We start from the raw sequence: 16,233 nt of genomic DNA on the forward strand, positions 1-16,233 counted from the left end.
AATTAGCATTATAGCAGCTTTGGTTTAAAGGTGAATGTAGTTGAACTACCATTGACCTAAGGTGCCTTTCATGAATTAGCACATTTCACCATCTGACTGCTAAAGTACAATCTGTCAACCAAAGATCAATCTCACAGAACCATACTTATAAGCTTCAATCCATACACTGGCTTACTATTCACTCCACAATTTGGAGAAGCACACAAGCTTTGGGATGGCCCCTAACCAAAAAGATAGTTTATGTGAACAGGTCATGAGTAATGGCAAAAATGTGGGTGTTGTACAATTTTCTATATAACTGAAAGATTTTGTCTCAGTCTCATGGTCATGTGGGGAATACCACAAAATTAGCTGTAACACTGCACCTTTTTCTCTCTGTCTTGGAAGAATGGATATAACTGTGGGAAAGTTTCTGTTTTCCAAAACACATTTGACTGAATCCTGTTAAGTCTTTATTTTCTCTGACCAGAAAGAAGCTTTGTTTAAACCCAATGCCCCCCAAAATGCTCACTTGTATTCAATACTCCAACACCTTCTCTTTGTGAGGATAATACACTGATCCTCAAGTGAATGTACAACAAAAGGGATTACATTTTTATTTACAACAAATGGGATTCATTTCAGACAGTTTTTCTAAGCACTGAACAATGTTCCTTAAAGAAGCTTTAATGGTAATTGTTAGTACAGAAGATACTCTTGTTTTATGAAACTTTTTTGCCCTGGTATTGAAGTAGCTATCAAGAAATTGTGAAATTTCATTGGTATTGTATCAAATTTCCAATAATTTTATTGTTACATCCTTAAATGAATTAAGACTGCTGTTGCTGTGGCTGCTTTTGTTGATTATGGGAATATGGAAACATTAAGAGTTGTTTAGAGTGTTTATAAAAAGGTTAATAGGTATACATTTTACATGATTGTTCTGGGAAATGTATTTCTATTTGTCTTACCCGAAGGGTTATAAATTCATACATTCAAAGACTTGACCTTGCAAAAGGCACATTATAATACAGAATAACTAATGACAATACAGTTACAAATTTTTTAACATGAAGTGTTCAATCAAGTGTTTACGTAGAGTTTAAAGATGTTCTAACAAGCCTTGTTCTAGATCTTAAATAGGGTTCTAATGTGTGCTGTGGTAGATCTGAAATGAGTTCTAACGAGCCTTAACACAGATCTTGAAAGGGAGGGGTGTCAATGTTGCTCCCACTGTTCCTTCCAAACTGAGCTCCACCCCCTCCACAGTGGAAAAACTGAACTTCTGAAACAAACCGATGAAGAACAGGAAGAGCTCCATCCTTGCTAGACCCTCCCCTAGACACGCACGTTTACCTATACACAAAGGACATGTGATGTTTTCAACACAGGAAGTGTATAAATCCAACAGCGTTTTGCACAAAACCACCAAAGTTTAGTGTTTTCCTTTTGTGGTTATGACAGTAGTGTACCAAACTAATTAGGCATGAGGGGATGTGGTTAAAATATCACAGGTCTATGCGACCGCATATCATGGGTATGATATCATAGCTTTTTCTGTTGTTATTGCATTGATAACCGGTGTAGAGTAGCGATAAGGCATCTCAATGGTTTGTGGTAAATGCAGCTAAGAATTGTATCACTCTGCTACTGTCATGCGTCGTGCCTAAGGCCAGCTCTTAGTCGCATATATTAGCCATGTAATACACCCCTTGTGCCTTAATTATGATATTTTTCATGGACTTTAATCATTAGGCTTTTTATGTGAAGTAACCTACTTGACAAACACTCAAAGAAAATTTTTTAGACGCTTTGGTACTATTCATTCAAGTATGTGGTCATATTTCACCACTCTTAGTACAAAAATCACAACAGATCATCAAAAAATACTTTTTTGTTCATAACTCTGAGTACTTCTGACATTGAATAAAAAGTAAAAAAAATATATATCCAGAAAGACACATTTCACATTGAAATGCATAATGTTCGTACAAAGTACATGCATAACTTTTGATGGGATTTTCTTCTCTATTGTTGAAGTACTTTTAACTATCACTATGCTCATTATTTCTTATTAATCATCACTAATCCATTTGGTGAATATACTGTATGTATTTTACATTGTATTGCCTACTATGTTCAGATGGAAAAGTACAGAATCATGTGCTAAGGTCATAGATTTGACCTCTGTGGGATTCAAACCCACAACCTTGGTGTTGGTAATGCGTTGTCTATGTACTATAAAGTATTGTCATAAACAGGACATGATTGCCTTTCACAGTAGTAACCACAACTGGTAACCATATAAACCACGTGAACCCTGCAATGTCTTTCAACATGGAGCAGAATAGACAGCAAGGTAGAGGAATACATCAGATGGCCCCTTAACAAGGTTAAAACTACAAACTGAACTGCTGTGAACCATCACAAGTTCATCTTTGTTGATAAAGCAGGCTTCTATCGGGACAAAATGTGGCAGTGTCGATGCAATACCTATGAGAAACTGTCCATGTGCCTGGACAACGTCGGGGAAACATATTCATGTTTGTAACCATATCTAAAATCAGTTGTTTTGAATTCAGGATTTAATGGTTTACCAGTATGATCTGTTTGGAGATTTTTTGTAAGTTTTGAAACATTGCACAATACTATTGATAATAGTACTAAAGCAACAAAAAAAAATGTAATCCGTAAACTTGTCTGAAGAGCTAGGTTCAGAGCTTCCGCTGTTGGTAGTGAATGCAATATCTGGTCTATACTTGGCATGTATTGTTGGTTTCTTACTGAGTGGTGGCACAAATTGGGCCCTGAATGTATTAACCTTAAGGGGAAAATGTATTAACTCCTAGTTGAGGAAGCTATCATTATCAGGGTTAATTAAATACAGAAAACATAAAAGAATTTAAGAGTATATTTGCTTTACATGAGCCTAGACCCTTTAAGTTCAGGGTTAGGACCAAAGGTTTATGGCTAAATTAGGATTACCTGCAGAGAAGGGCAAGAAAGCTTCCCTCCTTACAAACTTGCCGTCGTTCTCCAGAAAGTGTCCTGGGTTAAAAGTGTCTGGTGTTTCCCACTCTGTCTTATCGAACAACACTGTGGTCAGGACGGGCATCAGGGACGTTCCCTATGGGAAACAGACAACAGTCAGTAACCTCCCATTTATTTGGAAGATTATGATGCGCTTAATTCATTTGGTTTTTAAAGGGGCCATCTCAGTGAGCACAATAATATGAAAGAGATGATTTTCATGTGATGGCCAAAGGAAATGTTTGCATTGTAATAGAAGAACATTTCTTTTTCTTAAATCAGCAACTCTACATGTATGGCAGTCATTCCATTCCAGTGTCTGTTAAATTCCAACACAGGGACACCTCTCATTGATTAGGTGATTACCCGAACCAAATCTAATTTAATGAGGAAAAGTCAAAAAACCACTGCTGTGGTCATCACTATCCTCTTGCAATAGGACCAGCTGGATGCCAGTGCAAGTAGTACCTCAAGGTAATTTGAATTAAAAATAACTGTTCAGCATGACAAAAGAGTTGAAAAGAAAAGCTTTGCATGAGGAAAAGAAGTGTTAAATTCTGTCTTTACTGGCAGAGGGATACAGTGAGCGTCAGGTTGCTTCCATCCTAAACATTTCAAAGACGGCAGTTCATAAGAACAAAGTCAAGCAACAGACATTGGGGACAACAAAGCTACAGACTGGCAGAGGGCGAAAATGACTGTCCACTGACCTAGATGACCGTCAACTCATTCGAATGTCACTCAACAACTTTAGGATGACATCAATTGACCTACAAAAAGAATGGCAAACAGCAGCTGGGATTTCGTATTTACTCCTTGAGATTAACAAAAAGCAACGTCCCCAGTTGCCTATGTTTACATCTACACAAAAGATTGTGGGCTGGCCCTGTGAGATTAACCTGGGGCAGCGATGCTCTCTAGTTACTTATGTTCAGACCTGAACACAAAATGTTCAGATTACATTTGTGAGCTTCATCACGCTCTGCTTTTATAGTTCAGTTAGAAATGAAATTTGAAGGCCAGGTGTGGTGGGTGTTAGTTGTAAGGCAGTAATTGGATTGGATTCTGTTGTGCCAATGCAGCCAGGTGGAGGTGTGTTTTGATATGATTGGCCAGAGAGTATGGCTTCCATATTCTTTACCAAACTGACCTAAGCTACCTTTAAAGATGTATATACAATGTTGACTAGCACTAAACATGCAACCATACCAAAATAACAATAGGTAACAGTTTGGAACTTTTAAATTGTCAACTACACAGTTGTATCTATAGGTTGTAACAAGATGAGACAATTTTACAGTGGAATTTTTCAGTTATTGATTCTGCAATTTACCCTTTTTAATCTACCGTTACGGAACGACACCTGACCTCTTTGAAAAATATGAAAGCTTAACAATTGAGACTGGTGCTTTGGATATGTTAACTGGGGGCTAAGTCTGAAGGAGTAGCTGAAGTAGCTTGCCTGTATCTTTATATAAGGCCAAGATATGGGCACAAATCTATACAATTGTCAAAATCTCCATACACTGTTTACATTTTGTGACTGCACTAAACATGTATCCATACCAAAATAACAATAGGTAACATTTTGGGAGGATTAAATCTAGCAACTCCACACTGTTATCTGTAGGTTGGAACCAGATTAGACAATTCTACTGTGGAATTATTTAGTTATTGATCCTGAAAAGTAACCCGCAAAGCATTCAATTCATCCTTATGGAATGACCCCTGACCCCTGTGTAAAATATGGAAGCTTGGGAGTTGAGACTATTGCTTAGAATATGTCACCTGGAAACTAGTCTTGAAGGAGTTGCTGAAGTAGCTTGCCTGTATCTTTATCTAAGGCCAAGATATGGCCTAAAATCTATAGAATTATTGTCAGAATCGCCAGAGAGAGAGAGAGAGAGAGAGAGAGAGAGAGAGAGAGAGAGAGACAACAAATAAATACAATTATATATATTTGTTACTGGAAGAAATGCATTCAGGTACTAAAATAACTATTGATACAATACATATGCCCACTCCCTTCCTCCCAATAACAGTCCACAACCGTCAATCTGACAAATTCAATATGGAGAGGGAGCAGCTAAGTGGTTAAGCTAAAAAAAAAACAAAAAAAACAAGAAAAACAATCAAGGTACATAGCTATGATTAACTGTGTACCTGCTGTTTTTATATTCGGAAGAAGCAAGGACAGAGTCATTTCCACCAGCAGGAGCAGGAGAAGGCAGTAGCTGAAAAAACAACATTTGTGCTGCTAGCAGCAAAGCTAAAATTAGCGCTAGCAGTGAAGATAACGTCTGCTCAACTGAAAAGCCTCAGGCAGAAGCAACAGCTAATAATGTGAGCCAAGGCGGAAACCTGGTGCAGGAGATGCAGGACACAACGAGGATGACGGGGACGAGGTCAATGAAAATATCAAACATAGGCCAGACGATCAGCAGCAGCCGCTGGAGAATTTTACAATCTCAAAAGATCCTGAACTATGGGGAGTCGTCACAGAGCACGTCAGGGAAGTGGCAATTTCTCAAGATCCTGCTGCCTTCCAGAGTAGAGCACCGAAATACCCAGTATCTGTGTGGTCCCTTACCAATGATTTACTGCATTGTTGCCTCCCAAACAAAAAGGTAATGCCTAGTGAGTGTTTAATTTACTCACCATCAGCTGGTCGGGTTTACTGCGTTGCCTGTAAACTGCTATCTCACAACATAATGGTTTTATGTCTAGATTCTCTGACTGGAGACATCCTGAGCAAATTTCGGACCACAAGAAGTGTGCAAATCATAGGCACAGCATGCTGCTTTACTGCGCAGATCGAGGAAAGTGAGCACAGTGGATGCTTTGCTCAAGCGGCAGATGAGGTCTTGAGGCGCATGGTGGTTGTAATCAAATTCTTGAATGAGAGAGGCCTAGCATTCAGGGGCGATTATGAACTTCTGGGATCGTCAAATAGTGGCATTTTCCTCGGATTTCTGGAACTTATTGTGCAGTTTGATTCATTTTAATAGAACACATAGAGAAGTATGGTTAAAAGGGATGAGGGACTACATCATACCTGTTATCTACTGTGTGTGAGGAGTTCATTTAATAAAGCGTTTTCAATAAAGCGTTTTGACAACGCTAGTAACATGGCTGGTAAATGCAATGGCCTTCAAATGCATCTGAAAAAAGCAAACATAGTTATTCATTATGTGCCGCCACAAATAACACCTTGCAAGAGCATGATATATCCTTAGATGCTACACAGTGACTGCTGGAATCTCCACATAATGTTTGTGGCATCACTCAGAGATACATTTTCTCAGTTTGAAAAGGCATCTCGGGATGTGAAGGGCGTGACACACTTCTATACATGAGACACAGCGAGTGAGAGAAAGAAAAACCTTTGCAGATGAGTCCATGGAAAATGAAGCAATGCTAAATGGGAGTGAGCGATTCAAGGTGGAAACCTACAATGTGGTCATTGGCAGGTTGCTGTCCTGTCTAGCTAAATGCGTTGTTGCATACAGGGACTGAATGGACTATTTTGTGTTTTGTTTGATGTTGACACAGACCCTGATGATGTGCGTAAACACGCTGCTGTGATTTCCTCCACATATTCAGATTACCTGGACGAAGACTTCGGATATTAACTTGTTCGGTTCAAGGATTTCGTGCGGGAAGGGAAAAATCGTTCACCCGAGGAAATGCTACAAATTCTGAAAAAATGGCCTACAGACTACTTTCTCAAGCATGTTCGTTGCACCTGCCTGTTATCAACTGCGAGGGCGAGAGATCCTTCTCTCAACTTAAAAGGGTGAAGAATGGACTCAGGACAGCTATGAGACAGAAGCGGCCAGCTGCACTCTCCCTGCTGGCCAATGAATCCGAACTATACAAGGGAATGAACTTTGAGGATTTAATTACCAGCTTTGCATGCAAAAGTCAAGAAAGATGTTCTGCTAAAGCTAAGGCTTATTTACCATTATTTCTGAGCAGTACTGTATGTGATGCTGTAGTCGATTTGATAAGAGATTAGTAGTGTCTGGTGAACTTATACTTTAGCTATACGTTCAGGTAAATCTATGATCTTTATAGCAATAGTAAATTTCACTTTTTTATGTGTAAAGGGGGAGGAGGGGGGCACTTCAAGTGTGGTCACCCTAGGGCACCACACCATTTAAACCCAGGCCTGACTAATAGAGGCCATCACCACTACTTCCCATAACCAGCAAATTGCTGACCTGGAAAGGAAGATTCCAGATTCATTTCACATATTGGATCAAAGTGCACTTAGATATTTTCGCCTCTGGGATTTGGAAGGTCTCTTCAGAGTAGTGTGAGAAAGTCTTCCCTAATGCATTATTACATTTCTCGGTGGAGAACTTATGATGCTAAATGCCTCCTGCACCCACAGGACACAGACAGTGATGGGCCCTGAAACAGCTCAGAAACCATGTCATTCCAATGCCTGATTCCACGATTTGCAAACAGAGCTGGTTCTCTGGGTTGCTCGCTCTGGAGGTTCCCTGAACTTTCACAGCCACATGATATGCCTTTTCTTTATAATTCTAGCCAGAGGTGACCTGGTTTGTATGATATGATGCTTGTACAGTTGTGTTTCACTCACTTGTTCCGTTCCAGCACGAAAGACACCCTCATACTTGAGTTGTGGCTAGAAGGGATATAGCTTCCCTGTACTCCTTCATGCTAGCTGGGACTTCTGCAAAAAAAGCTAATTAGTGGATGGATGCCAACAATATTATTCGGCCAAAACGACAGTCAGATGACTAGCAAGGTGGCATGTCATTATCTCAATACTCCTACTTTAAAAGGCCATTGTCATTGATGTTCATGTTTGGACCCTGTCCCATCAAACAACACATGAGTAGATGAGGGTGGCTACTTCAGTTAGCACCAATGACGATGTTAGGTTTTGCTTAGGTTCTTTGTTTAGTTTGTCAGCTGTCTATTCTAGCTCAAAACAGAAGTATTAGTGTTCGACAGTGTCCATCTTTACCGAGAGTCATGGTGGCAGGGCGTAATTAAAGCTTATCTGATGACTGCATCAAAGCGTTCAAGCATCCAGAACAGAATAGAGAAGGGTGAAATGAATGGAACTGTAAATTCACTTACTACATAATGGTGACAAACCAGATAAAAAATTGGGCAGAAAAGATTTAGAGTGACCGTATGATCCATACAATTCTCTTCTCACAAGGACATTAATGACAGATTCTATGTGTTTTACATATAATTATCTTTATGTCTATAAAGCAGACTCTAGTCTGTTAAACATTTCAAATAAATAATGTGTTTTATAACCATCAAAACCTTATCTTAAATATTTTTTATTCCATTGAAGGGGACACTACCCACTCCTCTAGTTCAGGCAGTTATTACAGTTATTAATAAAAAGGGAAGGAACCCAGAAGATATTGATTAATACAGAATATACAACTTTTTCTCCTGAACACAGATTAAAGGTATTATAAATTCACAAAATACATTGGCCAAAAGGCTTTGTGATTTGGAAGGAAAGCTAGTGCATTTACACTGGATTTGTATGTTTTCAAGCGGTAGTCTCATGAGTTGGGCATGGGATCAAAATGCCTCGATATCTTTGAAGGAAACATTAATTTTGTTTTGTATACCCGAAAATACTACAGGAACATGTAAGGCCATCAATCAATGAGCTTAAGATGAAGCAAAACTTGGTGAGTTAGCAAGCAATTATCCAAAACAAATCATAATTGTTTGGGAACAATATATGTAAAGTTGTGAAATGCCTTCATTTAGATTTTGTGGCAGGACTTAAAATGGATTAGGGACAAATTTACTTGATGGCTCTGTGGAAGACTAATCAATAACTACAGGAAGAATTTGGTTGCCGTTATTCTTGGTAAAAGTGCTATAGCCAGTTATTGTGTTCAGGTCCCATTTACACTACATCCATATATCAACGAATACTAGAGCTTCTAGATGATTGTATAGTGATAACTTGTAGTAATCAGTTTTTCTAGTCGCTACCTTCTGGATCTTTTAAGGAATAAAGTCTAGCATGATTAAAACTATGTATATTTAAAATCTAGCCTAATTTCAGATTAGCTTGGGTTCTGGTGTTGTTGCTGTCACAGTACAATTAATATTATACAATGCAACTCTAAAGCTTTCTGGACAGAAACGTTATAAAAATGTTGTTAAAAAAGCTTCCAATAATAAAGTTATTAAGGGGTTATATCAGAATTCTCAATAACAAGACTCATTAACAAGACTTGGCAATTGCCAGCAATATACCATATTAGGGATGCACTGAAATTTGAATATATGCTGATACCGAGTACTGATTTGATACTTCCCTTGTCATTTTGGTGACCTGCTATGATTGCAATAAATCTTAGACTGAAGTCTATGACTTACAACTTTTTATTAAAAACCTTCTCAATATTTAATATTTAAAGTGAAACATTTGAACAACATCAAATCTTCTTACAATATGTTCAAAACAAACTCTATGAACATTCCTAATTAAAGTACAAACCCGATTCCAAAAAAGTTGGGACACTGTACAATTGTGAATAAAAACAGAATGCAATGATGTGGAAGATTCAAATTTCAATATTTTATTCAGAATACAACATAGATGACTATCAAATGTTTAAACTGAGAAAATGTATCACTTTAAGGGAAAAATAAGTTGATTTTAAATTTCATGGCATCAACACATCTCAAAAAAGTTGGGACAAGGCCATGTTTACCACTGTGTGGCATCCCCTTTTCTTTTTATAACAGACTGCAAACGTCTGGGGACTGAGGAGACAAGTTGCTCAAGTTTATGAATAGGAATGTTGTCCCATTCTAGTCTAATACAGGCTTCTAGTTGCTCAACTTTTTTAGGTCTTCTTTGTCGCACCTTCCTCTTTATGATGCGCCAAATGTTTTCTATGGGTGAAAGATCTGGACTGCAGGCTGGCCATTTCAGTACCCGGATCCTTCTTCTATGCAGCCATGACATTGTAATTGATGCAGTATGTGGTCTGGCATTGTCATGTTGGAAAATGCAAGGTCTTCCCTGAAAGAGACGACGTCTGGATGGGAGGATATGTTGTCCTAGAACTTGGATATAACTGAAAATGAAAACAACTGTCAGCATTGATGGTGCTTTCCAGATGTGTCGGCTGCCCATGCCACTGAGCGCTGATAACAACTTGGGTTGTCCTTGTCCTCTTTAGTCCGGATGACATGGTGTCCCAGTTTTCCAAAATGAACTTTTAAAATTTTTATTTGTCTGACCACAGAACACTTTTCCACTTCGCCACAGTCCATTTTAAATGATCCTTGGCCCATAGAAAACACCTGCACTTCTGGATCCTGTTTAGATACGGCTTCTTTTTGACCTATAGAGTTTTAGCCGGCAACGGTGAATGGCACGCTGGATTGTGTTCACCGACAATGTTTTCTGAAAGTATTCCTGAGCCCATGCTGTGATTTCCATTACAGTATTATTCCTGAATGTGATGCAGTGCCGTCTGAGGGCCCGGAGATCACGGGCATCCAGTATGGTTTTCCGGCCTTGACCCTTACGCACAGAGATTGTTCCAGATTCTCTGAACTATTTGGATTATATTACGCATTGTAGATGATGTTAACTTCAATCTCTTTGCAATTTTTCTCTGAGAAACTCCTTTCTGATATTGCTCCACTATTGTTCGCCTCAGCATTGGGGGAATTGGTGATCCTCTGCCCATCTTGACTTCTGAGAGACACTGCCACTCTGAGAGGCTCTTTTTATACCCAATCATGTTGCCAATTGACATAATAAGTTGCAAATTGGGCCTCCAACTGTTCCTTATCTGTACATTTAACTTTTCCGGCCTCTTATTGCTACCTGTCCCAACTTTTTTGCAATGTGTAGCCAAATATTGGCTCATGAAATCCAAAATGAACCAATATTTGGCATGACATTACAAAATGTCTCACTTTCAACATTCGATATGTTATCTATATTCTATTGTAAATTAAATATAAGTTTATGAGATGTAAATTATTCCATTCCTTTTTTACTCACAATTTGTATAGTGTCCCAACTCTTTTGGAATCGGGTTTGTAATTACTTTAGCGAAGTAGAATGGAAAGTGGACACATTGGATAAATAAGTGACTGTGCAAAATACGGATGTGACAAACTGTAAACTTTCCAGTTTTACGCACTCAAAGTTCAGTACTCAGAATCGTTATCAATAATAAAAGTGGTGTCGGTACATCCATCACTGTCCCCCCTAAAACACCTGCTTTGGGAGTGTGAAGTAATTCCAGATTGCAGACATTGTGGTTGTTTTTGAGTTCACCTGGCAGAGTCTGCATTTTTTCAGTCTGCTCGTAGATCAACAAGTTGTGTGTTTAAGGCACAATATTAGTACAATCTGCTTCATGGCATTGGGCAATTACGTTAGACTTGCTGTCACCAATACCCAATCCTGTATTTTTTGCAAGGTCCAATGTGTGATGCCATTATTGGATCAGTGCATCGCTCTACCATACACTGTTGTTGACAGACCATCAGAGCTCAGTAACTTGCTCAGCCAGACAAGCGGACTCCAGGATGCCAACAGAGAAACACAGCCAGTATTGTTTCTATTGTGCAGTATGGGCATTTCTGAGTCATTCCTTTTGCTGCTTGAGTCATGGGACTGAACATTTGCAGTTGATTTTGTAAGAATGTGTACATTTATGTCTGGTAATGTGCCACCTTTCTTTATATTAACTATTTCAGGACAAGGATTAGTCTGATAACCAGCAATCTAAGGATTAGTCTGATAACCAGCAATCTAAGGATTAGTCTGATAACCAGCAATCTAAGGATTAGTCTGATAACCAGCAATCAAAGGATTAGTCTGATAACCAGCAGTCTAAGGATTAGTCTGATAACCAGCAATCTAAGGATTAGTCTGATAACCAGCAATCAAAGGATTAGTCTGATAACCAGCAGTCTAAGGATTAGTCTGATAACCAGCGTTTCCATATTTGATATTCCACAATCTTATAAATGTTCCCAGTGATAACAAACAGACACACACACACACACTCATGTTTGTCTTTCTTCCCTTGCCCCCACACATGTACACATTTACGTGAATAACACACACACTACCTTGGGTATGAAGTATCCGCCCAGTGTTGTGTCCCTGTTGGCCATTCTGGGTCCATTGAGCGGCACAATGTTTCCCATCCTCTGGATCTCATGGATGACAGCGTCAGTGTAGGGCATGTTAGGTCTGTCGGACATGTTGGGCTGGCGGGATTGTCCAATCACTCTGTCTATTTCAGCCTGTACCTTCTCTGGAAAAGTGAGGGGGATCAGTCTCTAAACTAAATCATGACTGATTGATTCATCTAATTTACAGAGAAAATGAAAACAAAATGAAAAATTCATGGCAGACTATGGGGAAGATGTTATGTTGTCCGTCATCAACCAGGACACATCAGATTAAAACGGAATAAACATGAGCCTGAGAATAAATTCTTGCTGAAAATCTAGGGCCTAACGATTCCACTGTCTCACCCTGAATGTGTGGGTATTTGATGAGGAAGATCAGGGCCCAGAGCAGTGTGGTGGTGGTTGTCTCACTGCCAGCCAAGAACAAGTCCAGACAGCACAGCACCAGGTTGGTCTCCTGGAATCCATCCTCCTTGGAGTGCTGGGGCTGTCAGCAGAGGGACCCACGAAGAAAGAGGCAGCCATTAAGTTCAGAACAAAATTTATAACAACACTGGTCACCCATTCATTGCTTCTGTCCATTCCTCAGTCAATCAGTAACTCCAGAGTAGGAGGATATGCTAGCTGCTTACGTTCTCCATCTCGATGAGGAAGGCATCTATGTAGTCCCTGGGGTTGCTCGTATCTAGGTTCTGCTTGTGTCTCTCCACATCCTCCTGGATGAATTGCCCCAGGGCCTTGTAATGGCTGAACATGGTGTTGTGAGGACCTGGGAGACGATCCATCAGTGCGGGAAATGCTTCATACAGCTGCAGCGAATAGAGAGAACACCTCATGGTCTGAGTCATGCTGACGCTATGCTATACAGAGAACATACCATTCAGTTACATAGTTGGCGTCAGTTCCATTTCTCTTCTGGGGAATCATTAAATTAATGAACATCCATACTTGAATTGATTCCCACCCAGTTGTAGGTAAACTTGACCGTTATAATCAAAACCCTGTGATCCACTGTCAGGCACATTAACAAGAAAGCCTGCTCTCTTGAGGTAGATGTAAATCCAGTTTATTATACCAAATTCAAATAGAATAAAGCCGAAACCAAAATTTTTTTTCATCCGGTCAGTCCCTACCCGGCCCCACGTGGATCCCTCTATACGGATAGCCTCGTTCAAGCACTTCAGCATGATCTGAAAGTTGTGGTCTTCATAGTCAAACCTCTTCCCAAACACCATCTGGCAGATGACATTGGCCACTGCATTGTTGAACATGGATGCAGGGTAGAATGCTCCACCTGAAATAAAAACGGGTCAGGTGACATTATTAAACACAGTCCAATGTCTTTGTATTTTTTCCATCTCTTTCCTCTCCCCTCATCTTCCTACCTGTCTCCTTCTCGATCTCCTCTTGTAGGTAACAAATCTCCTCACAGATGACCCTCTCCATTGAGTTCTTTCCCAGGCCAAAGTTTCTCAGGCTGGACAAGGCAAACCGTCTTTGCTTCCTCCATGGCAGGCCGTTACTCATGAAGAGACCAGTAGACACAAACATAGCTGGGGGAGAGAGTCTTCATGTATTAGGCTAGCGTGTGTTTGTTCAGATTTCAGTATATACAACTCTGGAAAAAGTTAAGAGACCACTGCACCTTTTTCTTTCCTTAATTTTTTCCACAGCTGTAAATGTCTTCTAACTGTTTTAGTATATAAATGCCCTCTCACTGTTTCAGAATATTAACGTCCTCAAACGGTTTCAGTATATACATTTCCTCAAACTGTGGTAAGTGCAAAAAAAATGGACACATATCTTGACGTAAGCTATAGGCTTAGGGTAAAGCGTACAGTTGGAGCTAGGGTTAGGCATGAAGATTTAAGGTTTAAAGGGCCTTATGTATGGTTTTTATTGTGCTACTAGCATGAACACAAATCAAAATGGTTCCCATTTCCTGAGATACCACCCATTTGAACTTTCTTGCAAGTCCGTCTATCAGTTTGAATTGACTTTGGTTAAACTCACTTTATACACTTGCGCTACTAGCCCCCCACCCTAAACCAACCTGGACTCACTAATACTATTCTACTCTTTGTTTTAGGGAAGCGGAGACAAATAATCTTACTGTTAAGGAATACGATTTGTAAATATTTGTCTTATATAGGAAAGAAACCTAAATGTTCCCATTTGTCTAATCATGTTTGACATATGTGTGTGTATTTGTATGTACGAAAGAGACATACCTGTATAGTTTCCTGCATAGACTCTTGCAGACATTGGGCTGTATGGCCGGCTGGCAAAGTTTTCACCTTGTGTCACCAAGGCCTCCTTCACCATCTTGTACCCTGTCACAAACACCATTCTGTCTCTGCCCAAACTCATACTGAATATGTTCCCGTAGACATCAGCCAGCTGTGGAAAACAGACCAGTCAAAATGAAACCAGTTCATTCTATTAAGTTACTGGGTTAGGTAAATGTTTAGTTGCTGTGTACATGGCTGCATACCTTGGTCAAGTAGATATGTGGCTTCTTGGTGTCAATGTTGAAGATATTTCCTACGAAAGGTAGAGCCAGCGGTCCAGGGGGATAATTGGGTGGGTTTCTGCTCTTCAGGAAGTCAGCGATGAGGATGAAGATTGAGAGGAAGAGTAAGATCCCCTTAAGATCCAGGCCCGGCAAAAGGTTGTACAGCCACATGATCAGGAGAGTGAGCTACAGTCTGAACGAGAGAGGTGTGAGAGAGGAGTGCTCCTGAATGCCTCTTCACTGTTTGTGTTTCACCACAGTCCAGCTTGTATATAAGTATCATGCTGACAGACACACACAATGGACTCTGTTATGTAACAGAAAGAGGTTTAGCAACACTCCCCCAACCTCTGCATATAAAAAGGTCAGTCAATATATTATAACTCTCAGACACCTGTATATTTTGCCTCATTATGAAAATGAATGACTCATCACAGGATTACCTTAGCACACATAATGCACTGTAATGACAGGATTACCCTAGTACACATAATGCAGTGTAATGACAGGATTACCTTAGCACATGCAATGTAGGGTAATGACAGGATGACTTTAGCACACATAATGCACTGTAAAGACAGGATTACCCTAGTACACAGAATGCAGTGTAATGACAGGATTACCTTAGCACATGCAATGTAGGGTAATGACAGGATTATTTTAGCACACATAATGCACTGTAATGACAGGATTACCCTAGTACACATAATGCAGTGTAATGACAGGATTACCTTAGCACACGCAATGTAGGGTAATGACAGGATTACCTTAGCACACATAATACACTGTAATGACAGGATTACTCGAGTACACATAATGCAGTGTAATGACAGGATTACCTTAGCACACGCAATGTAGGGTAATGACAGGATTAACTTAGCACACATAATGCACTGTAATGACAGGATTACCCGAGTACACAGAATGCAGTGTAATGACAGGATTACTTTAGCACAAGTAATGCAGTGTAATGACAGGATTACCTTAGAACTGGTAATGCAGTGTAATGACAGGATTACCCTAGCACACGTAACTCAGCGTAATGACAAGATTACCCTAGCACACATAATTTAGTGTAATGACAGGAATACCTTAGCACACATAATTGTCATTACACTACATTGTTTGAGTAGGACCCTTGATCCTGAATTCTAGAGCTGGGCTGGAGGAGAAGGGTGCTTAAAGGTCTTTTTTTTTTACCAAATGTTACTGACAGTGTAAGTGACATTTATTTATCTTGTCTGGAAGATGGGAAACTTAATAATGTCTGTAATGGAGTGACTGGGCTATATTGTCTTGATGCTAGCTGTAAACTGGGACCACTTTCCTTAATCTCATATACTTAGTGCATTGTAAATCAGCTAGTAGGTTTGGTTTATTCTGTTGTCTAACACTAGTAGTACCTTTACACTCAGTCATATTATGGGTATGGAGAATGTACTAAGCCAATAGGGGATTTTGATTCTGTTCAAACACACAAAAAACGTGATGTTTCGACACCGTTCTATCTATTC

At 39.6% G+C, this 16,233-nt stretch overlaps 1 protein-coding gene across 1 annotated transcript; it reads right to left on the reverse strand.

Annotated features, from left to right (window-relative positions):
- Positions 1-445: 445 nt before the first annotated feature.
- LOC105011674 (cytochrome P450 2J2) lies at positions 446-15,040 on the reverse strand. Its single transcript, XM_010871885.3, has 9 exons — positions 14,699-15,040; positions 14,436-14,604; positions 13,590-13,757; positions 13,338-13,498; positions 12,837-13,013; positions 12,550-12,691; positions 12,139-12,326; positions 2,965-3,106; positions 446-1,335 (listed from the first exon to the last, which is right to left on the reverse strand). Exons 1-9 carry the CDS (start codon positions 14,888-14,890, stop codon positions 1,160-1,162), a joined length of 1,515 nt encoding a protein of 504 aa, XP_010870187.2. The 5' UTR covers positions 14,891-15,040; the 3' UTR covers positions 446-1,159.
- Positions 15,041-16,233: the final 1,193 nt, after the last annotated feature.

Source organism: Esox lucius, chromosome 8, assembly GCF_011004845.1.
Source record: "Esox lucius isolate fEsoLuc1 chromosome 8, fEsoLuc1.pri, whole genome shotgun sequence".
Lineage (NCBI taxonomy): Eukaryota > Metazoa > Chordata > Actinopteri > Esociformes > Esocidae > Esox > Esox lucius.

Bases quoted from the DNA above. Each gene is read 5' to 3' on its own strand.
- LOC105011674 (XM_010871885.3), bottom strand. From the start codon at position 14,890: ATGTGGCTGTACAACCTTTTGCCGGGCCTGGATCTTAAGGGGATCTTA. The intron at 12,692-12,836 runs GTAAGCAGCTAG...CTCTGCTGACAG, and splicing joins TCCTCATCGAGATGGAGAAC to CCCCAGCACTCCAAGGAGGA. The intron at 3,107-12,138 runs GTAGTGTGTGTG...TGTTTCCCATAG, and splicing joins GCGGATACTTCATACCCAAG to GGAACGTCCCTGATGCCCGT.